Below are 27,500 nucleotides of genomic sequence, written 5' to 3' on the forward strand. Positions count from 1 at the left end.
TGTGTGTGTGTGTGTGTGTGTGTGTGTGTGTGTGTGTGTGTGTGTGTGTGTGTGTGTGTGTGTGTGGTGTGTGTGTGTGTGTGGTGTGTGTGTGTGTGTGTGTGTGTGTGTGTGTGTGTGTGTGTGTGGTGTGTGTGTGTGTCTGCAGAATAACACTGATCCTGGCCTGTCCCATGGATCTGAAGAACTTCCCGATGGACGTCCAGACCTGCATCATGCAACTGGAGAGCTGTGAGTCATCAACACGCGCACACACACACACACACACACACACACACACACACACACACACACACACACACACACACACACACACACACACACACACACACAAACACAGTAACAAACACATATGCATTTCTCGCTCTGTTCTTCTACAAAGGGACTTCGGTTGTCTTGGAGAAAAGGAACGATATAAAATTCCCTCGGTTTTTTTAATCATATTTTCTGTTCCATCTCACTCTCAAAATGAAGTGTGTGTAGTGTGATTTCATTCTTATAGATTTTTATTCAGCTCAGAAATAATCATCAATAATAGATTTGAAAAAACGCCCTGTTGTCCTTCCATCTTTCTTCTTCTTCCCCAAGACCATTCTTTAATGTCTAATTCATTCCCATCTTCTTTTATATTTTGTATTGTATTATCTTCCTCCTCTCATTCTTTCCCTCTGAGCTGAAATATACAAATATAATCCACTCTTTTAAAAGTGAGACATACATCAAAAAAATTTATAAATACAATAAAATATTAAAAACAATACAATAAATAAAACAATGTAATAATAAATACAAATAATAAGTATAAATACAAATATGTATAGACCAATTGATGAGGGACGTTGCTAATGACAAGCTAATCAAAGAAAATAAATCGTACCTTATTTCTCCTCATTTGTTCCTATTATAATAATTATTTTCTGTTTAATTTAGTTGTTATCTTTTTCGTTCCCTTCCCCATCCACATTATTTTTCCCCAATTCTTCCATCTTTTCCTACTTCCTTTATTCTCATTTGTCCGTCTTATATATTAGTTTCCCTTCCTCGTTCCTTCTTTCTCATTTCCCCTCTTTACACCTCAATAAGGACAAATACATCTTCTTTGTATTACCTGTAATTATGCTTTGGATACTTTACTCACTTTCCTGCTGATTATAGAAACGACCACCAATCCCTGGAATAGTTTTAGAGCAGCGGACAGATTTATTTTCATTGCCTTTTTTATCCTATTACAATAAACGATTTTCCATTCAGTTTTTAACTTTTACTCACCCTTCCTTCCCCTCTATCCACCTTCATTTCTCCATCTTTTCCTACTTCCTTTATTGCTTCTTATATCTTACTTTCACTTCCTCGTTCCTTCTTTCTAATGTCCCCCCTTTTCACCGCAATAAGGACAAATAACTCTGCTGATATAAACGATCCCAATCCTTAGAATAGTTTTTAGAGCAGCGGGCATTATAACAGTATTTTCAATTTGTGTGGCGTTGGCCCTTTACCTATGAAACCCTGCAGGGGGTTTATCTCTCTCTGAGTGACCTTTCACCCCGACCAGACATCAGAGAGATAATCTCCCCCCCCGAGGGGAAGTAGAGTAACTCAAATGACCTGCACATTGATGAAAAGAGGCTCACCTGGTCTTCTCCTCTCCAGTCGGATACACCATGAACGACCTGGTGTTCGAGTGGGATGAGAAGGGAGCCGTGCAGGTGGCCGACGGCCTGACGCTACCTCAGTTTCTGCTCAAAGACGAGAAGGACCTGCGCTACTGCACCAAGCACTACAACACAGGTGAGAATGTACTCCATTACTGCACTACAACACAGGTGAGATGTTACTCTATTCAAGCACTACAACACAGGTGAGAAGTTACTCTATTACTGCACTGCAACACAGGTGAGAGGTTACTCTATTCAAGCACTACAACACAGGTGAGAATATACTCTATTACTGCACTACAACACAGGTGAGATGTTACTCTATTCAAGCACTACAACACAGGTGAGATGTTACTCTATTATTGCACTACAACACAGGTGAGATGTTACTCTATTCAAGCACTACAACACAGGTGAGATGTTACTCTATTACTGCACTACAACACAGGTGAGAAGTTACTCTATTATTGCACTACAACACAGGTGAGAATGTACTCTATTACTGCACTACAACACAGGTGAGATGTTACTCTATTATTGCACTACAACACAGGTGAGAAGTTACTCTATTACTGCACTACAACACAGGTGAGATGTTACTATATTACTGCACTACAACACAGGTGAGAATGTACTCTATTACTGCACTACAACACAGGTGAGAATGTACTCTATTACTGCACTACAACACAGGTGAGATGTTACTCTATTCAAGCACTACAACACAGGTGAGATGTTACTCTATTCAAGCACTACAACACAGGTGAGATGTTACTCTATTCAAGCACTACAACACAGGTGAGATGTTACTCTATTCAAGCACTACAACACAGGTGAGATGTTACTCTATTCAAGCACTACAACACAGGTGAGAATGTACTATATTACTGCACTACAACACAGGTGAGAATGTACTATATTACTGCACTACAACACAGGTGAGAATGTACTCTATTACTGCACTACAACACAGGTGAGCTTTTACTCTATTCAAGCACTACAACACATAGTGATGGGAATTCGGGCTCTTTGAAGGGAGCCGGATCTTATGTCTATGTTCCTTTTCGAGAGCCGTTCAAAAAATGCCGTTTTTTTTTAAGTGAGGGTGGAGATTATTTATTGACCCTGCTTTAAATGATATTTGGGCTTTACAAATGTTGCACTCTGCTTTATCATTGCCTATGTTTTTGTTGAAGCGCATCCAAATTCTGCTGCGTTTTCGCGTTTTGCTCAATTTTTCACCCGAAAAACACGTCGTCTACCTGTACCACTTGATATGACTTATCTCTCTCATGTGTATTCCATTAAGACCCACCCCCCTACTCTGCCTCTGATTGGCTAACCCTGACCCACAACATCTCACTCCTCGTGCCTAAACCTAACCAATCAGAGAAGGGGCGGGTCTTCACGGAAAACGCTCGGGGAACAAAATCAAGGTTTTTCACTGTTCCCGTAAAGGCGAGTGGATTTATGGCAGGCAGTGAACCAACGATAACAAGATCGACTCTCACCAAGTACGACTCGGTTCCCTTCGTTCGTACCAAAGAGTCGTTCAAAATAATCTGATCGTTCGCGAACGTAACATCACTAAACACAGGTGAGAATCTCCGTTATTGCTGCAGGTGAGGGACGATCACTTGCCTTCTGTGTGCTGGACAGTGATGATTGGTTTACACCAGGGTTACTCAAACTTTGTCATACCAAGGACCACTTAACCAATAAAAAAACACTCGTGGACCACCTAACTCCACAAATATAAAAAAACACATCGTTTTTCTAGAACAGATTACAAATCGCCTGAAAATGGTACAAACAAGTGGCAACATGTGTGACGAAGGTGTTGCGCTGGGCTATATCATGCAATTGAAAGTGAAACTTAACCTCGCTCCATTGCGGAGATATTCCCGCGAGAGTGCGGAAAACTGAAATTTATTTATTTATTTCAAATGTGAAATGTTACCAATATACTCACGGACCACCAGTGGTCCGCGGACCACACTTTGAGAAGCACTGGTTTACACAATTGGTTTATTTACTTTTTTATATTGGGTTTATTCAGTCCTGTGTTGGGAATAAGTATTCTTCTTAACCACAGAGCTATGGATATACCAGATAGTATTGTTTTGATTTGTTATGTGTTTGGTTTGTGTAGCACTTTGAGTAACCTTTGTGTATGAAGAAGTTGTAGTTGATGGAGTTTGATGACTTACCAATAGAGTTTCGGTAAGTCATCAGAATCAGAATCAGAATGGGGGAGATGTTCGTTGTTACAGCAGAAAAGAGACAAAGACAGCTTAATGTTACCTAAGAATTATCCCGCTTATTACAAAGGAAAGAACCAACAACTTAAAAATTGTCGTATTTCTACCACAAACAATAATAGTCCATTATTTTCTAACTGCGATGGCAGCAACTTAAATTAAAATAACGGCGTCACTGATCGAGGTTTTCTTCAGATTTAATTTCAACCACAAACAAAACAACCAGTGATTCATTCTCATTCTGAACATAAACCAAAATTATAACATCATGAGCAGACATCATTTCAATATATTTTTTAAACCACTATTTCGTTATTTACTTTATGTCATTCATTTCGTTTCCCTCCCAATACACCATGGCTACGTTTCTACGAAAACTTCAGCGATGAAAATAGAAAAACGTCAGGTTGCAAGAAAAAAAAATCCATCTCTAAGGCACTGGTCAGTGTGTGTGTGTGTGTGTGTGTGTGTGTGTGTGTGTGTGTGTGTGTGTGTGTGTGTGTGTGTGTGTGTGTGTGTGGTGTGTGTGTGTGTGTGTGTGTGTGTGTGTGTGTGTGTGTGTGTGTGTGTGTGTGTGTGTGTGTGTGTGTGTGTGCAAGGCTGATTAGTTCAGATTCAGAGCCATCCCTCACACAGAGGTTGACGTCTGCTGTCGCCACTGAGGAGATGAACGATCCACCTCCAGACGAAAAGCCTTGACACAACTCTGCACCGGCACACACACACACACACACACACACACACACACACACACACACACACACACACAGTCAGATGCACGCACCGGAGGGACAATGAACTGATAATCCAGTGCTTTGCATGCGAGTCTGTTTTCTCTCTGTCACTGAATCCCACTCAGAGTGAATCTCATGTCATGTTTCTTTCTATTTACGGTGCTTCCTGTTAAACAATAGAAACCAGACCACCACAATAATGAGAAATCACTTATTTATTACACTCTGAAACGTGAAAGCATTGATGGGACACAAGCTGCCGCTAACATTGCCTTATCTTGTTTCTCTTATAGCTAAACTCCTTCACCCAGTCAAAATATATATTTAAAACAACCAAGATATAAATAGTGCACTGTTCAAATATTAATTCAACTGGATAACAACTATCTTTATGACAGCTTCATGTAGACAACATAGACGCATGCTCAGGGGATACATCGGCATTACACGAGATCCATTGAGATACCTTCATTCAAATTTAAAATGTGGGGAAGCTTTGGAATAATGTTACCAAAAATATAACATAGATTTGGATAACGTGGAAAAAAACAACATTACCAAGGTGTGATTTTAGCAAAGTTGGTTAGTATAGACGTATAAAGAGACAGAGTACATTCATACTGCACAGTGAGGGGTTAAGAAGGACCGAGCAGCAATGACTTCATGCTGCTGGGTAGGAAACCTTTAGTCAGCTTGTTCCTGCTGGATCAGAAAGACCGAGCAAAACTGGCAAATGTAAGACCAAAACTATGAGCTAAAAGAGGCTCCGATGATATCTACAGAATCGGCAACTGATTTCAAATCTGACTCTATCAAATGTAAACCGTTTCTTTCCTCTTATTCTCTTAATTTTCTTGAGTTGAAGGCATTAATCCTTCATGGACAGTTAACCCCCACCTAGTCTATCCTTACATTTCTCTCTCTTCCCCTCTCTCTTCTCATTACCGACTTATTACTCTCCAGCTCCTCTGTTACTGTGCATACGTACAATTGAGGGCATGTGTGTGTTCATATGTGTGTGTTCATATATGTGTGTGTGAGTGTGTGCACACGCCTCACTGCTCCCCGATGGAGCATTAAGAGCGAATCAAGGTGTCGATTTACTAGCTGCAGTCTTCCTCTTCCTCTTCTCTCCATCTGGCTGTTGTCTTTTTGTATTTCTTTCCATCCCTTCATCCACACCAGCACACACTAAGAAAAAGCCCTGTTTGAAATACTAATTACAGTTTCTGCTGCATTGCAGTCAGGTCTGTTGTATTTCTGCTGATATGTTTGTTAACAACAGATGTTCACACCTGATGAATGCATACTTGTCCTAGTCCCTCAACCAAACCATAACCATCTTCATCCTTATAATGATTAGCCTAGCATTAAGCTAATCAACCAAAAACCAAACCAATGTTGAGCCTGACTCCACTTTTCCTGCAACATGTGTGCAGTGGTTTCATTTTTGAATGGACTTCTGGGATTATGTTTAATGGCCTAAACAACATTAGGACAGCATTTCATGCAGGGCTGTTTTTCTATCAATGGTCTGAATTGGAAAGAGCCTTTCAATGAAGTGAAGACCAACAAAAAGCTCCTCAGCAAAGAGTAATGCAGGAGCATATCCTCTGTTCCATATTCCCTTAAAATAGAGATTAAAGGTGGGGTAGGTAATGTTGGAGAAAGCAGCTCGAGTGCGCTAGAATTTGAAAATACACCGGAAGAAATCTTCCACTTCCTCACAGAGCCCCTCCTTCAACACACAAACGCGCACATGACCAATGAGGGCACGAGATAAGTGTGTGCCCAGATGGAAGGCTGACAGGCAGGTAGGCCATCCAGTTACTTTAGCCGGGCCGGCTCAGATGATTGGTCGTGCTTTTTACAGCGCCACGGCTTCCACTGATGAAATTTGTTTATGGATTTATTGTCAAAACATTTCATGTATTCATTGCTATCAGGATGTTAAGAGCATTCCATGGAATATAACAAAAAGTGTATCTCGAGCCGGTTTCTCAAACTTACCGACCCCACCTTTAAGGACACATTTTTAAACAGCTGTATGGTCTCAGCATTGTTTCCCCATAGTTCAAATGAGGTTATACTCGAAAACCAACGCTGTGAAATCTGCAGACGGACAGTTTTGTTGACTTCTGATTGATCTCTCCACACTGGTTGAATGGATTTTACCATTCAACCAGAATTAGACCCATCCATCACCCCTTTGCATGAGATCTGCAAAACTATCCCTTCTAATCAGAATCAGAAACCCTTTATCCGTCCCGAAGCGGGGGAAAACAAAAGCAAAGGTTCAGTGTGGATAAAAGACAAGAGGAAAAGAGTAGACTTACATTTTAAATAAAGAAAAAACAAATATGTATTGTTAAAAAACTGGTTATAGAAAGATTGGTGAACATATACAAGTGTTGAAGGAGCAAGTTACATCAATACATTGTAATTAAACTGTACTAAATTTTATAAAATAAATTAGATATTGCATTACAACGAGGATCATGCAAATATAGAGATGACCCCCCGTCATGTTAGCATCTCTGTTAGCATCTCTGTTAGCATATACTGAGACACAGCAGGTATTTGAGATAGCTAACGTTAGTATGCCACAATAAGAATGCTATTATGCTAACGGTTAGCAATATTGATGTTTATCACATTCAACAGATGTTACCTTACAATGTTAGCATGCTAACATTTGCTTACTAGCACTGACTACAGGCGATAGCTTCAAAACCACATTTACATACACACACACACACACACACACACACACACACACACACACACACACACACACACACCAACCCAGTCTCACGGCATTTCGTGTTCACCAACACGATTTTTAATCTATTGATTCGTGTTCACCAACACGATTTGCCCCTTTTTTTCGTGTTGCACAGCACGATTTAAAAGCAATGTATTTCTACTGCCTGCAGCACGTCTTTTTTCTCCGGTCGGGTCGAGGAAGACCGGAAGCTGTGTGGTTCATAAAAACATGTTCTTACTCAATATCAAGCCACAGTTATTGCTTTTATTTGAAATCGTATAATTTCGGACTTTTGTTGCCGTCTGTGAGGAAAATAAATGGGGCTCAGAGCCTCAGGATACTGAAATCTGTATTTTTTAAATCTTTTTTCCTTCTAATTTGTTATTCTTTTCAAAATAACACACTGCTATTTACTCACCAATAACACACAATTATCCTTGCTTTTATTTATTGGTTTAATTCCATAATCTCGGGCTTTTTTGGCGTCCGTCAGGAACTGAATTTCAAAATAAAAATAACCGGAAACAGACATAGGCATTTCGAGCGATTACCCAAGATCCTCAGCTATGGTTTTAAGCTCGCTTATTGGATGTTTTAGCCGCAATGCATGCTGGGATTTGGTGTTTATATGATATGAAATCCGGAAAACATTTAAAAAGAATAAAATAATACTTAATTCCGAGCGCTCTTGCTTTTCTCTTTGAAAGTCATCACATAACGGCATTGTAATACACGGTTCGGCTGCATTGTATATTACAGATCTGCCGTAGTTCTTTATGTATAGAGCCCTGATGAGAAGACCTTTGGAAAAACTGGAAGAAATGCCGCCGAAACTGAATACTTGACGTGGATCATAAATATATCAACAATTAAACAACATCTTCAATTTCTCTTCACACAATACGTCTCCTTGCAGTATCAACACTAATTCGGCTGACTTTTACATTTGATCTAATTCACAGATAGGTTATATGTACACCATAACGGTGCACAGCTGATATAAAAGGACTGTAGTTTTTAAAGATATTACTGATTTTCTTTGAATGTAAGAATGTAAATACTGAGTCTGAAATAGTATAGCAATATGCTGTAAAATTATGTGAAAGCATGAATAAAACTACACATTTTCAGATGTTGTACGAAAACAAAAGTGTCCTACACTAATAATACAAAGCTATTATGGCTGTGTGTACCTTGTGTGCACCGCCTAGTGGTTAAAGCACGTTATTGAATTATTGTGTTTTATTTGATTAAAAAAATATTAAGAGTACATACTTTCATAGGGGGAAAGTATAAATATAGAATATAAAAAATCAAGAAGATACTATAAGTGATCTCTACAATAAAACAGTTTAGTGCAGAATGTACAAATATATTAATAGGAGGAGGTGCAAAACAGAAAAACGAATTAACCTTTATTTAAACATTAAATAACAGATTAAGGTCTTCTTTTAAATAAGAAAAAAACTTTGGGGGGTATCTATCTACAGATAAATATTAAGCCTGACAAAGTACTTAACGTCTAATATATTGCTTTCCTGCAATGTTAACTATGTTGAAGCACTTATTTTAACTGATATTATACATATGAATTATACTCTTATGTAGATAGTATAAGAAATGTGCAGAATATGATAGTTTGATGGTGGATGTACACACATATTGATAGATGTCTTGTTGAGGAACCTGTGACCCTTTCATTCATTGCATAACTACACCGTAGTTGTGTATATGATATGTCAATAAACCTTTGAAAATCTTGAAAGGGATGTGCAAAATAGCCATAATATACAGTCTTTAATTAACTATTAGTAGAGAATAACGAGTAATGAATATACTGTATTACTCGTTTCCATTCATGTCAATTGCAGATACATGTTTAGTCTTCTCAAGCACCAACTATCAAATATCTCTCCTGATTATTGGCACTTGACAATCACCTTCCCTGAATTTTACTCAGGTGTAACTAAAGTCTGATTTAAGGGTTGTTTATATTTCACATCATTAATCAGAATCTGCAAAGTAACTCAAATAAATGCAGTGGAGTAAAAATACCAGGTTAACCTCTGAATTGTAGTGGAGTAGAATTACAAAGTAACAATGAGCTGTCATGTGGGTATATATTAATGCTGCGCATTATGGACACAAGCGATTAACACCCATTTATTAATTATATGTTTTACATTTGATAACACCAATGTGTTTAATACTGGCAACTTCTAATTGTGGGAAAAACGAAAACGTTCAGTAGAGACGTCCCATAGAACATTTTGCGAAACACAATAGCCAGCATGTGTAGTTCTGGGGGGGCGTTCGATTCCAGTTTTGGATAGTCTGGCGTGGTTTCGTTCCATTTCACACAGCTGTTTGACGCTCTGCGTAACCTTACGGGACAGTAGTCCTAAACGATAGCTGGGGATTATGGGTAGTGTAGTGTCTTCGGCCATCCTAAACTCAGAAATGTTGACAATCGCAATGATGCTCGAAATGTCCCTTATAGGCCTACGTCTGTTTCCGGTTATTTTTATTTTTAAATTCAGTTCCTGACGGACGCCAAAAAAGCCCGAGATTATGGAATTAAACCAATAAATAAAAGCAAGGATAATTGTGTGTTATTGGTGAGTAAATAACAGTGTGTTATTTTGAAAATAATAACAAATTAGAAGGAAACAAATATTTAAAAATACAGATTTCAGTATTCTGAGGCTCTGAGCCATTTATTTTCCTCACAGACGGCAACAAAAGTCCGAAATTATACGATTTCAAATAAAAGCAATAACTGTGGCTTGATATTGAGTAAGAACATGTCTTTATGAACCACACAGCTTCCGGTCTCCCACGACCCGACTGGAGAAAAAGACGTGCTGCAGGCAGTAGAAATACATTGCTTTTAAAATCGTGCTGTGCAACACGAAAAAAAAAGGGGCAAATCGTGTTGGTGAACACGAAATGCCGTGAGACTGGGTTGCACACACACACACCGTACATAAAGTATGAATGAAAATACAGTTTACATTTAAAAGACACTGCAGTGGGAAGTATAGTGTTCACACACACACGCACACACCTGGCAACCATTCAGTATATGCCTGAGAGACTCCCAAGTGTGTGCAGCATTAAATACAGGACACACACACACACACACACACACACACACACACACACACACACACACACTCCACAGTGAGATAGGGGCCCGGCTGAATAATTTCAATCTTCTTATCAGATGGGAAATATGGACAGCACTTAAAAGCTCTGGAGTGTATCACAGCTATAAATCAAGTCCAACCCCATCGACTCTCCTTCCTCCTCCTCCTCCTCCTCTTCCTCCTCCTCTCCTGCTGTCATGTTCTCCTTCCCTCCTTCTTCTTGTCCTCTCAAATCATTCCCTCCACCTCATCCCTCTCTCCTCTCGCTCTAACATCACATTTCCCCCTCTCTTCCTCCTGTCTTCCCTTTTCGTCCCTCCTCTCCAGTCTTTTGGGGTTAACTCTAATTGATGAGGCTGCCTCCCATTGATCTTCTTTGATTAAATGGATCGTCGGCCATATTGCTCTCTGGCTCTCTTGTGGTTTTATTATGGGCCCTGGCACACTCATTACATTACAGAAAGAGAAGAAGGGACATTTGTTACAGTTGCTACTGAATAGACCACCACTGCAGTGTGTTAATTTAATTATCTGTGTTGCAAATGTTCTCTATTCACAATGCTTTAGTGGAGAAAATGCCACTTGTTCTGTGTTTTTCACATATACAGCTTTTTCTTAAAAACCTTTTTATTTTAACCTTTAAAAACTAGAAGATGTTATAGTCCTACATTTAGTGTGGAATTGGCACTTTCTTGGATATCGTATGCAGATATCCAACAGGAACTGGCGATGCCTGTTGCCCTGTTTTTACTCAACCTAAACAGTCCAAAGAAAAGTTCTGTGTGACCTAAAAACCAAATGAACGACTGCCCACTTTCGCTACTGCCCATTTGTACATGCCCATTTTATGCAACTACCCGGTTTTACCTGAATCCCCATTTGCGCAACTCTTAGTTTGTCTTGCTGCCCTTTTACGCAACTGTCCATTTATGCAACTGTCCATGTGCGCAACTGTCTGTTTTTCCGACTGCCTTTTTGTCGGACGGCCCATTTACGCATGTGCCCATTTATGCAACTGCCCATTTGTTCAACTGTCCGCTTGTCTGGCTGCCTTTTTGTGCGACTGCCCATGTGCGCAACTGTCCGTTTATATGATTTCCCGTTTACGTATCTGCCCATTTAAGCAACCCCCACTTATACGACTGCCCATTTGTGCAAAGGGCTGTTGCTCCCAAAGTACAACAACAGGAAGCTGATGGGCTGATTATAAGGCAGAAAAGACCCATCAGACCCCTATTGCCTGTTTTTCTTTATATGTTTAATAACTAACTCTCAATACGGTTGGGAATTGACCTGTAAGGCTGAAGGTCAGGATAGTTTGTAGGGAAGAAAATCTCTGATACTTTCACAAATCGACTGTTACCAACTAGACATGCACTATTTATGTTCCTGTCATGTACGGCAGGTCATGCCTTTTGTCTTTGTAGGACAAAAAAGGGAAGTCCAATGAAGTTATAGCAATAAGGTTATGTTCTGTTGTACAGAGAGTGTGTATTACCAGAGAAACCAAACAATGGCCATTTTCCTATAACAGGCTGCCCGGGACATTTGCTTTTGGACAATTTTGGACATTGTAGTGGAGCAATAATGGGCTGTCAGAACAATGGCAAGGCACTAAAGGATTTGAGCAACAAAAATAGAGACTAAAATATAAATTATAGAACTGAGCTCTTGTACAATTTACTCATGACATGCATATTGCATTTTATAGTAAAGCAGCAGCAGAGAGATGAGGAGAAGGCGGAAGGTAGACTTCATTTCTCCTAATCTCTCCACTTTTACGGCATCATGCTGCGGGCGTAAACAACCACTGTTCCTCTCCCTTCACAGCCACACAAGGACTAACGGCCCCTACACACAGCGGCGTGCGTTACCGCTTGGCGGTGGGCGTGTCTGAAGCTTGGCGATTTTTTACGAACAACGCGACCAACAACCAATCACATGAAGTTCCCGCCCCGGACATACAAAGCAAAGCGTTCATGCTACATCCATGCTGGCTAAATATACTGTCTATGCTTGCTAGCTGTCCATTCAAACGAAGTACACTGGATATAAACTCCCCAAAAAGGCGAAAACCTACCAGTTTCACCCACTGTCTCTGCCACCTCCCCCCATGCCTGGCTCCTCCGGTTTGTATCCCTGTATGTAAAGAGGGACTGGTCATATAGTCCCGCCACGATCATTTTCTCCTCCATTATTTGACATATGGGAAATAACTGCGGTCTGGCTCTCCCAACATACACGCGGTTTGATTGGCTAGCGCTTGTAATGTCAGATTTGCATACGCGGGATTTGATTGGCTGACGCCTCCGTCGAGGCGGCAAAAGTAGAACATTGTTCTACTTTTGCGGCGAGCACCACGAGAGAAGCTACGCTTTGCTCCCACAATGCAGTTCGGCGAATCGTGACGTCACCCCATTCAAAGTCAATGGGCAGAAGCGTTGAAGCGGCAACGCACGCCGCCGTGTGTAGGGGCCGTAACTGTGCTGCTGGCAGACACAACAGGCACATCTACACACTTTCAACTGCAACAACAACACATAGTGCAGCACACAACTAACTGGTGACACCAAATCGTACGATGAAAGGACGTTTCAATTGAAGCTTTTGGATACACATGCTGCGTATTTGTTCGTGCACAGTGTAATGACTTGTTACCTGATGAAACCTCAAGCTGAGAAATCCCATTCTCAAAAGCTGGGATTGTTCTCTTTTTGTGAGAGAGACTAATGTCAGTGTGCCGCTCTCTGGAAGTTACAGAGCCGGCAGACTGTAGTATCCTGTTGTTTTCAAAATGACGGCACTTGAATTGTCCCCACAACAAAGCAGATTCTCTCCGAGGTTTGTTTTTGACCTTGGAAACAGCAGCTTGACAAAAAAGCTAATCCTGAAGCGCCGACTGAGGCGAACAAAACACTGAAGTCACATTTCAAGTCAAACACTGTACAATGTTTGGTTATGTTGCTAAAAAGATGGAAAAGCTTTATCATGTCAAGGCAAAATATATAATACTGTTGCAGCCATGGTTCAAAATTGACCAATAGCTCAATATCGATTAGTGCAATGTTCAAATCGCAGGTAGCAAAATAGTTTTTAAGGGCTTCACATGTGTTATATACAATGTAAGTATTGTGGAGCTGCAGAGACATCCTAGCCTACAAATACAAATTCTACAGACTTAATGAAACATATTTTGGTTAGTACAGATCTTTAAAGCAATTACAGCATAATGATTTGAATATATTTTTCAATGATAATGAGCGCTGTATTGCAAAAACGATAAATGCTCCCAAAAATTGCAATTTCAATCATGTTTTTCTCCAAATCGTGCAGGCAGAGAGGTCAATGTACGGAGTTTGACGGTTCTAATCGTGCCTTCATTCATTCAAAATGACTTTATTACATTACATGTCACTTGTTAGACGCTTTTACATGCTGACTGCAGAGGGACTCAAACTTGCTACTCCCTGATTCAAGCTCAGCGCACTCAGTTCAGCGCACTATCTCACTGATACCACAAAACTCTTGCAGTAGCCATTGGTCACATCCAAAAAAGACAATGCAAGCATTTTCTACCAAGGTTGTCAATGTCTTCACGAAACTCCTGCCAGCTGTATCATTTTACAGATACAAATACAACTTTTGCTCATAGTGGCTTTAATAATTTACCACCACCTCATGGAAATCTTCTCTGTTTCATAAGGCAATAACTTCCCCAGTTTCTGTCGAGTCATCACTTCCTACACGCTCTCAGAGAATGCGACAACAAGTAACTGGCACAATAAATCCAGAGCCACCTGCTGTATTTGTTTTCAGGGTTTGAGGTATTTACCATGTTGGGTTTCGTTTGATATTCAGCAAAGCCGAGCATTCGTGTCGCTCTGATTTTCCGCTCTTGATTTACACTTGGCTTAGAGAGAAAGCTGAAGAAAGATGACATTTTGTCTCGAAAGCTGTCAAGTTTGTCTTCAGTGTGTCTGTGTTTGCCCTCTCCGGCTTATCCTCCTTTTTCTCTGCCAGTCCAACAACTTCTGCCTCCTCTAATCCCTCTCTCACTTTCTTTCACCTCCGCCTCGTCGTGTCTACCTGTGTTCTCAGAGGAGATGACTGAGTCAGTGCTCAGATAATCAGCCCGTTCAGATGAAGATAATGGGGAGTTCCAAAACAATCTTCAATGCTAATGAAAGCACAGCGCCTCGGGGAAAGTGTTGAAAGAACATTTTGCTTTTTTAAGTAGAGTTTAAACATTGACCGGCGTTATTATTTCTCTTTTCCTGGAATCAACCCCTCGTTCTTGATGTGCTGCAAATGTATTTCCCTCTGAGATATCCGTGTGGAAAACAGGACACCCACCGAGACGAAATGATTGGCTTCATGAATATAAAACTGAGACGTGAATATATTTTGTGGCTGAAGGTATCATGAGCCGTCTCATTATAAACTAATAACCTTTCTGGAGGCTGCACAATATTTCTTTTTAGATCAGAATAGATTCAAACAAATTGGAGTAAAACATAATTTTTTTTCTGCTTTCACTGAGAAAACCCTGATTTGCTTTTAAGCGTTTTTAGCACCTCATCTGTCACAGTTTGAGGCTTTGTTATGGGACGCTTCATTTAACAAATGTGTTAAAAAATGTAGGAACTCTTAAAGGAACTACAGACTTTGTTCTGCAGCGTTCATTGTTTTTAAATAGGCGCTATTATCATAAAATACAATTGAATACAGCCAAGTTTCCACCGCACTTGAGGGTTAGCTTCTGATACATTAGCTTATTGTTCTTGATGTGTTTTCTTGCATTATTGTTCATCAGGTCCATTTCCAAACTAACTCTGAACATCAAGTGTTTAACAGAGGTTAGATTAACAGCCTAAACAACAGACTGATCACCTGATTATCCAAAGTCTTTGTCGAATACATCATCTTGGCTACGGTCGAATAGTCCAAATAATCTGCACTTCCTAACCACTATTCCTAAACCTAGGTGAAAATCTGAGGAGATGTTCGTACTTATTTCAAGTGAAGACACCTTGTTTTCATGATTTGTTCAACTTGTTTTTTGAGCAGCATTTTCTCCAGTGAATAAACTTGCCTTTCTTCTTCCAGGTAAATTCACGTGCATCGAGGTGCGTTTCCACCTTGAGCGTCAGATGGGCTACTACCTGATCCAGATGTACATCCCGTCTCTGCTGATCGTCATTCTGTCCTGGGTCTCCTTCTGGATCAACATGGACGCCGCGCCCGCCCGCGTGGGTCTGGGCATTACCACCGTGCTGACCATGACCACGCAGAGCTCCGGGTCCAGAGCCTCGCTGCCCAAGGTGAGGACCAATCAAACGCACCTCCTGAAGGCTGCTAAACCTAAACCTAACTCTCACCCTAACCCTTAGATTAGAGCCTCGCTGCCCATGGTGAGGACCAATCAAACGCACCTCCTGAAGGCTGCTAAACCTAAACCTAACTCTGACCCTAACCCTTAGATTAGAGCCTCGTTGCCCATGGTGACGACCAATCAAATGCACCCGTTTCTGTTACAGGCTGCTGACCCTACCTCTGACTCTAACCCTTAGATTTATATAGACCCTGACCTTTTAACATTTTTGGTAAAAAATACATTTAATGATGGATCTGGGGAAAAAATAAACCATAGTTGGTGGTTGTGGAGGTGCAGGCGTTTACAAAAATGTGCTTACATGAGATGTTGTACAACATTCCTTCATTCATCCTGCTTCGGTTTCATGCTGCCAACCCTGACCCTGACCCTGACCCTGACCCTGACCCTGACCCTGACCCTAACCCTGACCCTGACCCTAGCTGCTATTTGAGGAAAACTCTGTCTTAAAAGTTGGTAAAAATACATTTTATGAAGGATCTGGGGGAAATAAACCATAATTGGAGGTGCAGGCATTGTGCTTATATATGTGGTACAACATTCTTTCAATGTGTATAAATTAAGTGGGGAAATTATATTAATAATTAAAAATAATAATAATAATAATGAAAATAATAGTCAATAAAATAAAATGTAAAAAAATAATATGATAAAAATAATGAAGAAAATAAATAAAGAATAATAATAACAACAAAAGTAATTAATAATATAAACTCAAATAAGACAAAAACTCCCGCTAAAATTACACATTTGCATACCATTTGTTTCCAGTTTAAATAGCATTTAATTGAGCTGCTATTCAAGACAAATGTGTGTAAAGTGGGAATTTTAAAAGATATCTAAAATACATATTTAATTATGGATCTGGGTGAAATATTTAAAAACTAGAATTTGTCATTGTAGGAGAATTAATGACTTTACAATGTATTACATTTAAAACATATATTTGTTGTCATAAATTAAATGTAATAATAATCATAGTAAATTGAAAAAAATGATATGGTAAAAATAATAAATAAAACAAATGAAATAAGAAAGAAACTCCCGCAAAAATGACAAATTCCCAAAAACATTTCTTTTCAGTTTAATTTAGAGAATTTCAAAGTTGTTTGGAGATCCAGTCAGAATAAGTGAATGGCAGAACTGAGTAAAAGCTACATTCATTGTCAAAAGATATAAATGCATGAATATGACTGGAAGGTTAGGGTGGCAAATGTTTTCCACACCTTTCTCCACACGGCTGGAGATGCCAAATAAACAGGGAGCGTAGAAAGGAAATGAAAACATGCGAGATTCAACAGAGAGAGAGAGAGCTCCAACTCCCACTGAATAATGTATGGGCTAAACACGGTGAGAGGAAATGAAAATATATAGACACAAAGAAGAGTTATAGTAGAAGAGGGAAATGTGGAGGAAGGGGGGAGACGTTGTGTTTGTGGAGGGAAGAGGGTTTAAAGGAGGCAGACAGATGGAGGGAGAAATGGAGGAGACACAGGAAGTTGAAGAAAACTAAATATCTCAAAATCAAGAGAAACTGTTTCCTGTGAGGGATTTTCAGATTAAAGGTAGGAGGAGAAAACAACAGGACAGACTTTGCGTGAGCCAGTAGGATTGTATAATTATGTCCAGGGATGCTGTAATCCCCACACTCTCTCACACACACACCCACACACACACACACACACACACACACACACACACACACACCCACACACACTATGTGTGTTGACATTAGGTGCTTCATGCGCTCTAAAAATTTAACAAGTGAACCGTGATTCCTCTGCAGTTCAGCTGTCACAATAATGATCACACAGCACAGCTGAGCTTAGGTGGGCATACTGCTCACACACACACACACACACACACACACACACACACACACACACACACACACACACACACACACACACAGACACACAGAGAGAGACACTCGTACATATGTGTGTGATTGATAGCAGACACAAACACACCTACACACGGCTCTCCTCACATGCCACAGAGGAGGACTGCACTATGTCAGGCGAGGGGAGAGGAGATAAGGAGGTAGGAAAGAAGGAAAAGAAGGTGAGGAGAGAAGAGATAAGGAGGTAGGAAAGAAGGAAAAAGAAGGTGAGGAGAGAAGAGATAAGGAGGTAGGAAAGAAAGAAAAGGAAGGGGAGGAGAGAAGAGATAAGGAGGTAGGAAAGGAAGAAAAGGAAGGTGAGGAGAGAAGAGATAAGGAGGTAGGAAAGGAAGAAAAGGAAGGGGAGGAGAGAAGAGATAAGGAGGTAGGAAAGAAGGAAAAAGAAGGTGAGGAGAGAAGAGATAAGGAGGTAGGAAAGGAAGAAAAGGAAGGGAGGAGAGAGAGAAGAGATAAGGAGGTAGGAAAGGAAGGGGAGGAGAGAAGAGATAAGGAGGTAGGAAAGAATGAAAAATAAGGTGAGGAGAGAAGAGATAAGGAGGTAGGAAAGGAAGAAAAGGAAGGGGAGGAGAGAAGAGATAAGGAGGTAGGAAAGAAGGAAAGAGAAGGTGAGGAGAGAAGAGATAAGGAAGTAGGAAAGGCAGAAGAAAAAAAGGTGAGGACATACTTTCTGTCTTCAAGTAATATGTTGGCGAATGGATGGTTCCGATCAGATCAGAATACCTTTATTAACTCACAGTAACGTATTGTTGGATGCAAGCGTAGACAAAGCGTATCAGTCATGATGTTCCAACAAAGGTCATATAATCTTAAATGTCTACGAACAGCCTTTACCTTCCTCAAGAGAGATGTGTTGCCCTTTAAATGAGCTTTCACAGCAACTCAATTACAAAAGGCAATCCTGAACACGATCCTGATCCTGCAGAAAATACCACTTTAATGAAAAATGAGATATTTCTTTCTGATTTCTTCGAGAAAATCCAACTGATTTGGTGACAGGATGATGCAAGAGGCTCTGACCGAAACATGTATTGAGCCTTCTCTCATTAAGTTCATCTGTAGAATGAACCCACTGTGATTTAATTGCAATAACAGATAAAAGGAAGTCAAAATTACGTCATAAACGACAAGCTTAATTATTTAAAATGTTTATTTCCTGGATGGAGTTTGGTTCTAGTAACATCTGAGCTGGACCATCAACACTCTTGGGTTTATGCACACACATTTAAACAAATAGAAAATGGTCTGGTATCGGTGAAAGTATGAGGGGAGATTGTAGATCTCTGGGTGCTTTTATTGTATCCTAATGATGTGATCTGTTAAATGTAACACCGAAGCCTGGAAGCAACGCATTTGTTAACAGAAATCATGGCCAGTTTGATTTTCTTTGTTCAAAAAGAAGCTGGATATGTCGCCTTGTTTACAGGGAATCTCAAACCAAGTAGTAGAAGCGTCTGTCTCCTCAGTGATGACGTGTTTGATGATGTGAGTTTGTTGAGCTGATCCATTAGTCAGCGGATCGGTCAGAACACACTCCTAAGTGTGTCCTTCTCCTGTGAACATTGTCCTGTGAGGCCTGAGTTCAGTAAACTGCAGTTCGGCCGGACGCCGCTGGTCAGTTTGTCCGTCAGAAGCCCAGAGAGGAGGCCGGATGTGGTTTGGTTTTAATAAGCTTAGTTCCTCTACTACATCTGCATATATTAAAGTGTATCACTTAAAGGTGGGGGAGGGTCATTTTGGAGAAACCAGCTCGAGTGCGCTGGAATTTGAAAATACACGGCCGGAAGAAATCTGCCACTTCCTCACAGAGCCCCTCCTCCAACACACGAACGCGCACATGACCAATGAGGGCACGAGGTAAGTTTGTGCCCCGATGGAAGGCTGACAGGCAGGTAGGCCATCCAGTTACTTTAGCCGGGCCGGGGTGACATTTCTTTATGGATTTATTGTCAAAGCACTTCAGATATTCATTGCTATCGGGATGTTAAGAGCATTCCATGGAATAAAACACAAAGTGTATCTCGAGCCGGTTTCTCAAACTTACCTACCCCACCTTTAAATGAAGATACAGAATATACGCCATCACTTACTGTGCATCAGAGAATATCCATACTTGTTTTAAGAGACTATATTCTGCTTTTTGGGCTTTACCTTTCCTGTAGTTTGTTCTATATGTTTTAGTGCATGTAAACGGTCTGCAAAGGCTAAAATCCCTGTGTTCCCTCCAGAGGGAGTTTCTGTACCACACACATCCCCTCTTGCCTTTGTTTACTTTCGGAACATTGTGACATCACCTTGTACGTGATGGCTAAGGAGCTATTGACCAATCAGACAGAGGGTGAAAAGAGGTGCTGCAGCAGTATGAGAAAAATAAAGAGCTTTTTGAACATTAAAGCATGGAGACATGTAGAGACACTACATACTGATATACACCTGAACATCAGCAGGAGAGGACTCTTTAAAGTAGAGACACTACATACTGATACACACCTGAACATCAGCAGGAGAGGACTCTTTAAAGTAGAGACACTACATACTGATATACACCTGAACATCAGCAGGAGAGGACTCTTTAAAGTAGAGACACTACATACTGATATACACCTGAACATCAGCAGCAGAGGACTCTTTAAAGTAGAGACACTACATACTGATATACACCTGAACATCAGCAGGAGAGGACTCTTTAAAGTAGAAACACTACATACTGATATACACCTGAACATCAGCAGCAGAGGACTCTTTAAAGTAGAAACACTACATACTGATACACACCTGAACATCAGCAGGAGAGGACTCTTTAAAGTAGAGACACTACATACTGATATACACCTGAACATCAGCAGGAGAGGACTCTTTAAAGTAGAGACACTACATACTGATATACACCTGAACATCAGCAGGAGAGGACTCTTTAAAGTAGAGACACTACATACTGAGATACACCTGAACATCAGCAGGAGAGGACTCTTTAAAGTAGAGACACTACATACTGATATACACCTGAACATCAGCAGGAGAGGACTCTTTAAAGTAGAGACACTACATACTGATATACACCTGAACATCAGCAGGAAAGGACTCTTTAAAGTAGAGACACTACATACTGATACACACCTGAACATCAGCAGGAGAGGACTCTTTAAAGTAGAGACACTACATACTGATATACACCTGAACATCAGCAGGAGAGGACTCTTTAAAGTAGAGACACTACATACTGATATACACCTGAACATCAGCGGCAGAGGACTCTTTAAAGTAGAGACACTACATACTGATATACACCTGAACATCAGCAGGAGAGGACTCTTTAAAGTAGAAACACTACATACTGATATACACCTGAACATCAGCAGAGAGGACTCTTTAAAGTAGAAACACTACATACTGATACACACCTGAACATCAGCAGGAGAGGACTCTTTAAAGTAGAGACACTACATACTGATATACACCTGAACATCAGCAGGAGAGGACTCTTTAAAGTAGAGACACTACATACTGATATACACCTGAACATCAGCAGGAGAGGACTCTTTAAAGTAGAGACACTACATACTGATATACACCTGAACATCAGCAGGAGAGGACTCTTTAAAGTAGAGACACTACATACTGATATACACCTGAACATCAGCAGGAAAGGACTCTTTAAAGTAGAGACACTACATACTGATACACACCTGAACATCAGCAGGAGAGGACTCTTTAAAGTAGAGACACTACATACTGATATACACCTGAACATCAGCAGGAGAGGACTCTTTAAAGTAGAGACAACTACATACTGATATACACCTGAACATCAGCGGCAGAGGACTCTTTAAAGTAGAGACACTACATACTGATATACACCTGAAACATCAGCAGGAGAGGACTCTTTAAAGTAGAAACACTACATACTGATATACACCTGAACATCAGCAGCAGAGGACTCTTTAAAGTAGAGACACTACATACTGATACACACCTGAACATCAGCAGGAGAGGACTCTTTAAAGTAGAGACACTACATACTTATACACACCTGAACATCAGCAGGAGAGGACTCTTTAAAGTAGAGACACTACATACTGATATACACCTGAACATCAGCAGGAGAGGACTCTTTAAAGTAGAGACACTACATACTGATATACACCTGAACATCAGCAGGAGAGGACTCTTTAAAGTAGAGACACTACATACTGATATACACCTGAACATCAGCAGGAGAGGACTCTTTAAAGTAGAGACACTACATACTGATATACACCTGAACATCAGCAGGAGAGGACTCTTTAAAGTAGAGGACACTACATACTGATATACACCTGAACATCAGCAGGAGAGGACTCTTTAAAGTAGAGACACTACATACTGATATACACCTGAACATCAGCAGGAGAGGACTCTTTAAAGTAGAGACACTACATACTGATATACACCTGAACATCAGCAGGAGAGGACTCTTTAAAGTAGAGACACTACATACTGATACACACCTGAACATCAGCAGGAGAGGACTCTTTAAAGTAGAGACACTACATACTGATATACACCTGGACATCAGCAGGAGAGGACTCTTTAGAGTAGAGACACTACATACTGATATACACCTGAACATCAGCAGGAGAGGACTCTTTAAAGTAGAGACACTACATACTGATATACACCTGAACATCAGCAGGAGAGGACTCTTTAAAGTAGAGACACTACATACTGATATACACCTGAACATCAGCAGGAGAGGACTCTTTAAAGTAGAGACACTACATACTGATACACACCTGAACATCAGCAGGAGAGGACTCTTTAAAGTAGAGACACTACATACATACATACATGTGCTTTAAATCTCTAATATTAGGTAAAGGTTGAATCCTTGCTCTTCTTCTTCCGTTTCTCTTCGTCTCTTTGCCTTGTTGACCCTCAAATGGAGTGAACTGGTTGACTGTTTAGGCCTCAGTGACTCTCCGTTACTCTGGTGGAGGGGAGTCAGCCGGGCATCGGCAGATAAACGCACATCAGACTCAGTGAAAGTGAGCATGAATCACAACAAGGCAGAGATAGGCGCTGTGTGTTTGTGAAAATGATCTAAAGTCATAGTTTAATTGGATTTTAAACGGCTGATTGTGGGTTTTCTGTCTCAAACAGGGATCTCCCTCTCAGGCTGCGCCGTGTAATCGAGTGTGGAGATGAGGGAGAGTTGTTATGACAGAAGGGGGGGGACACACTCTTGAATAATGGCACTTGGCGGGCAGATAGCAATCAGACGACGACCCCACCAGACTTCATTTAGCCCTTATTATCCGGACAGTCCTCAGCCTGTCCATCATCCACCTTCCTCTCTTTGCATGTCGAATCTGCTCCAGTCAATCCTAAAGTTTAATCCCAGATCAAATGTAGAGTTGCGGCATTTCGTTTTGTTCCTTTGACGTTATTTCACATATTTAAAATGGCTTCATGGAAATGCAGTGCTTGACTTTTGCTGGTTTTCCAAATCTGCCTTTGACCCTAATACATTGACACCCTCAAGGTTCAAGGTTCAAGGTTCTTTATTGTCAACCTAACCTAACCTAACCCTAACCTTAACTGACTGGTTAAGCCAAAACTGAATTACATCCAGAAATCAAACAATTATTAGTTTTAAGGGACACAAAGTATTGGCATCACAAACAGGTTTTAAGGGACAACAATTCCTGCTCTCAAACTGTAGTTTTTTAACAAATAATGTTTTGTTTTTGCTTAACCAGTGACTCCTTCAGTATTTTATTTTGGAGATTTGTGGATAGTGGGTTAAGGTTGGGGTTAGGGTGTCAATATATTGGGATCAAAGGCAGATTTGGAAAACCAGCAAAAGTCAAGCACTGCATTTCCATGAAGCCATTTTAAATATGTCAAATAACATCAAAGGAACTAAACTAAATATGAATTGGTTAAAAACCACAGTCTGAGAGCGGGAATTGTTGTCCCCTAAAACCTGTTTGTGACGGCCATACTTTGTGTCCCTTAAAACTAATCATTTTATGATTTATGGATGTAATTGAGTGTGGAGATGGAGACAATCCTCAGCCTGTCCATCTTCCTTCACCGCGCACTCTTTGCATGTCGAATCGGTTGCAATAGAGCACTCTTTTCTGCTCCAGTCAATCCTAAAAAAGTTCATCCCAGATCAAATGTAGAGAAGGCGGTATTTCGTTTTGTTCCTTGCCAAAACATTGAGGCTATTTCACAGATTTAAAATGGCTTCAAATGCAGTGCTTGACCAAATCTGCCTTTGATCCTAATACATTTACACCGTAACCCTAACCCTAACCTTAACCCAATATCCAAAAAGATCCAAAATGAAATACTGAAGCAGTAACTGGTTAAGCCAAATCTAAATATGAATTGGTATTTGGAATTGTTGTCCCCTAAAACATGAATACCCTGTGTCCCTTAAAACTAAGAATTGTATGATTTCTGGATGTAATTGAGTGTGCATTGGACTGGTTTTATGTGTTCATTGTATTGTTGTCTGGTAAGACTTAAGAACTATTTTCTGCTCCAGTCAATCCTAAAGTTTAATCCCAGATCAAATGTAGAGAAGGAGGCATTTCCTTTTGTTCCTTTGACGTTATTTCACACATTTAAAATGGCTTCATGGAAATGCAGTGCTTGAATTTTGCTGGTTTTCCAAATCTCCCTTTGTTCCCAATACATTGACACCCTAACCCTAACCTTTACCGAGACCCACTATCCAAAAAGCTCCACTGTAAAATACTGAAGCAGTCACTGGTTAAGCCAAAACGAAACATTAATTGATAAAAAACTGTAGTTTGAGAGCGGGAATTGTTGTCCCTTAAAACCTCTTTGTGATGCCAATACTTTGTGTCCCTTAAAACTAATAATTGTATGATTTCTGGGTGTAATTCAGTCCTCTCCCTGTCCATCTTCCTGCAGTTAGAATCTGTTGCATTCGACTGGTTTTGTGTGACATATTATTGTTGTCTTGTAGTCCACACATTGGGACTAAAGCACTCTTTTTCAAGTTAACTTTAAATCCAGACGAGATGTATGTTAAAGGGCCATGAAAACAAAGTCCTCAGTGACGTGTTAAATGTCTGTTTCCTTGTCTCTTGCCGTACATGTGTCCGTGTTGGCGTTGCACATGGAGCTGCTGTGATGCTAGAAGATTCTCAGACTTGATCTGACAATCATCGTATCGTAAAAACATAAAAAGTACCTCACAATTTTGATCTAAACTTTATGCAGTTACCTCTATATGTCCATGAAGCAAGTCATTAAAAAGCAGGAGGTTGCCCACTCTAACAGAGGTTTAATGTCTGACCCCTGAGTGCTGCGTTCAGGAACACTTCAGCAGAAGAGTTTCAATTACCTGAGAGTGTTTTCATTTATTCTTCCTCTCAGTGTCTCACTTCAGACGTGGATTAACCCCAAGTCACTAGCAATGCAGGATGTAATCGCATTTGAGACGATCAATTATCAAATCATAATTAAAAGCCAAATTGCTTTCATTTTCAAATGCCAATAACATCTAACATTATTCATCTGCAAGTTGTATACTACATGGAATCATATGTTGATTTTAACACACTTCAGTGGGTGTCTTTCTATCGTGCTACGTATTTTGCACAAAGTTAATTCTCCATTAAACATACCATACTATGCTTTACTAACTTGTCCTTAAAGAGCAATAAGATGTGAATTAGGAAACTAAAACTCAAATGCAAAATATTTGTTTGATTCTCAATCAAATGTTAATACTTGGATATGTGTTTTTCTGTTGGTAGTTAATTGTAGTTTAGCGTGATATAACTAATAACAATGTGGAGTTATTTATTAGAGATTAAGGTCCCCTGAAGGTGGTTAAAAAAAGACAGCAAATCTTCATGCTGGCCATTAGATTGTGGAGCACTGCAAAGGTTACATATCATGCATTCATGTCATAATGCATCGCAAAGACTAATGTGCACACTCACAATATACAGTTAATGTTTCCATCTTTAACGGCCCGTCCACACAGCGGCGTTGGAAGAAGCTTCCAGCCGAACTGCATTGTGGGAAGCAGAGCGGAGCTTTCCCGGCGTTTCAGGCTGCAAAAGTTGAGCAATGTTCAACTTTTGAAGCTTCTGAAGCTTTCGGTGGAAGCGTCAGCCAATCAAATCATATGCCAGTACAAGCTCTAGCCAATCAAACCGCTGCTTGTGTGTCAGGGGCGGGAGATTCATGTGATTGGTTGTTGGTCGAGCTTCAGACACGCCGAGCTCCAAGCTTTTTTTGAAGCTGTAGTGTGGACGGGCCGTTAGTCATTTAAAGACTCAAATATCTATTTTTTAGCATTGTCACTGTGGCCCATGATTGTGAAAAGAAAAATTCAAACTATTTTGATTATCGATAGAGAAAGTTGTTTCTTGCTTAGATTAATTGATACAATTGTGTTATCTTTATGAATTGTTTTAAACACAATCAATTGACTTTCCTTAATACAGCGAATAGATATTATAGGCAGTAAGAAAGAAATAGAGGACATGATTCTAACTACGTGAAGAACTAACCCTAACCCTTCTGAGTCCACACAAAGCATCCCTCTCCCTAAATGATTGTTCACGCTGGTTTGTTCAACAGCAAATCCAATGGAATAACTTATATCTAATTGAACGTAGACGCCTCTAACCCTTCCTCCCCTCCCTTCAGGTGTCCTACGTCAAAGCCATCGATATCTGGATGGCGGTGTGTCTGCTGTTCGTGTTCTCGGCGCTGCTGGAATACGCCGCCGTCAACTTCATCGCCCGCCAACACAAGGAGCTGCTGCGCTTCAGACGGAAGCGACGACACACAAAGGTGAACACACACACACACACATGTTTTATTTCTATCTCCATCAGTTCTGGTTCAGCAGAGATATCGGCTGGAGTGTTGTATTCAAGAGTGATTCGTTATCCATGAGACAAAGGTGATTCTGAGTAAAGAAACGTCGTAGAAACTAAATAAAACCAGCTCTTGGTGCTGGTAAATGAATAATGACATATAGATTTCACAAAGATGAACACAGTTGGATGGAAGTTGGATGCTAGAGGTAAATGATGATTCCTGAATCGCCCATATCTTTATATTTGTGTCCTTCGGCAACTTTAAAAGGACATAAATGCAAGGAAGTGTGTGATGAACGATCTGTAGAAGAATAAGAAGAGCTGTTTTCCAATGGTCAAACGTAGTTCTGTCTACACATGAGCATCAGCTGTGTCATTTTCAAAGTGTTCAATAGCTGAATTGAAAGTAGTTTTCAAGAGTGATTTGTTATCCGTGTGACAAAGGTGATTCTGAGTATAGAAACATCTGATCAAACTAAATAAAATCAGATCTTTGGTGCTGTTAAAATGAATAGTACATGACATAAAAAGGAATACGGATGGAAGTTGGATTCATTCATGAAACGTGAGTCCTGATATCTGAATCTCCTGATGCACAAACTTTCATATCTGCCTTGTACATGGTGTCCTTTTAAAAAAGCATTACAAAGAAGGACAAAATGATGTGGGAGATATTCTTTAAGAGCAAGGAATATCAAGACAAGATGTTTTCCAATAGCCAAACCGTCCAATAGTTGTTTTGTCCACACATGAGCCTCGACAGACCACAAACAAACACTTTCAA

At 40.2% G+C, this 27,500-nt stretch overlaps 1 protein-coding gene across 1 annotated transcript in view; it reads left to right on the forward strand.

The window, feature by feature from the left end:
- Positions 1-27,500, forward strand: part of glra1 (glycine receptor, alpha 1) — a gene marked incomplete at its 5' end in the record, with an annotated part of 72,013 nt that overhangs the window by 11,067 nt on the left and 33,446 nt on the right. The window contains 4 exon segments of the mRNA XM_034221731.1: positions 149-231; positions 1,651-1,788; positions 15,673-15,887; positions 26,541-26,687. Coding sequence (XP_034077622.1) covers positions 149-231; positions 1,651-1,788; positions 15,673-15,887; positions 26,541-26,687 — 583 coding nt within the window.

The sequence above is a fragment of the Gymnodraco acuticeps genome, unplaced genomic scaffold (assembly GCF_902827175.1).
Source record: "Gymnodraco acuticeps unplaced genomic scaffold, fGymAcu1.1, whole genome shotgun sequence".
Taxonomy (NCBI): Eukaryota; Metazoa; Chordata; class Actinopteri; order Perciformes; family Bathydraconidae; genus Gymnodraco; species Gymnodraco acuticeps.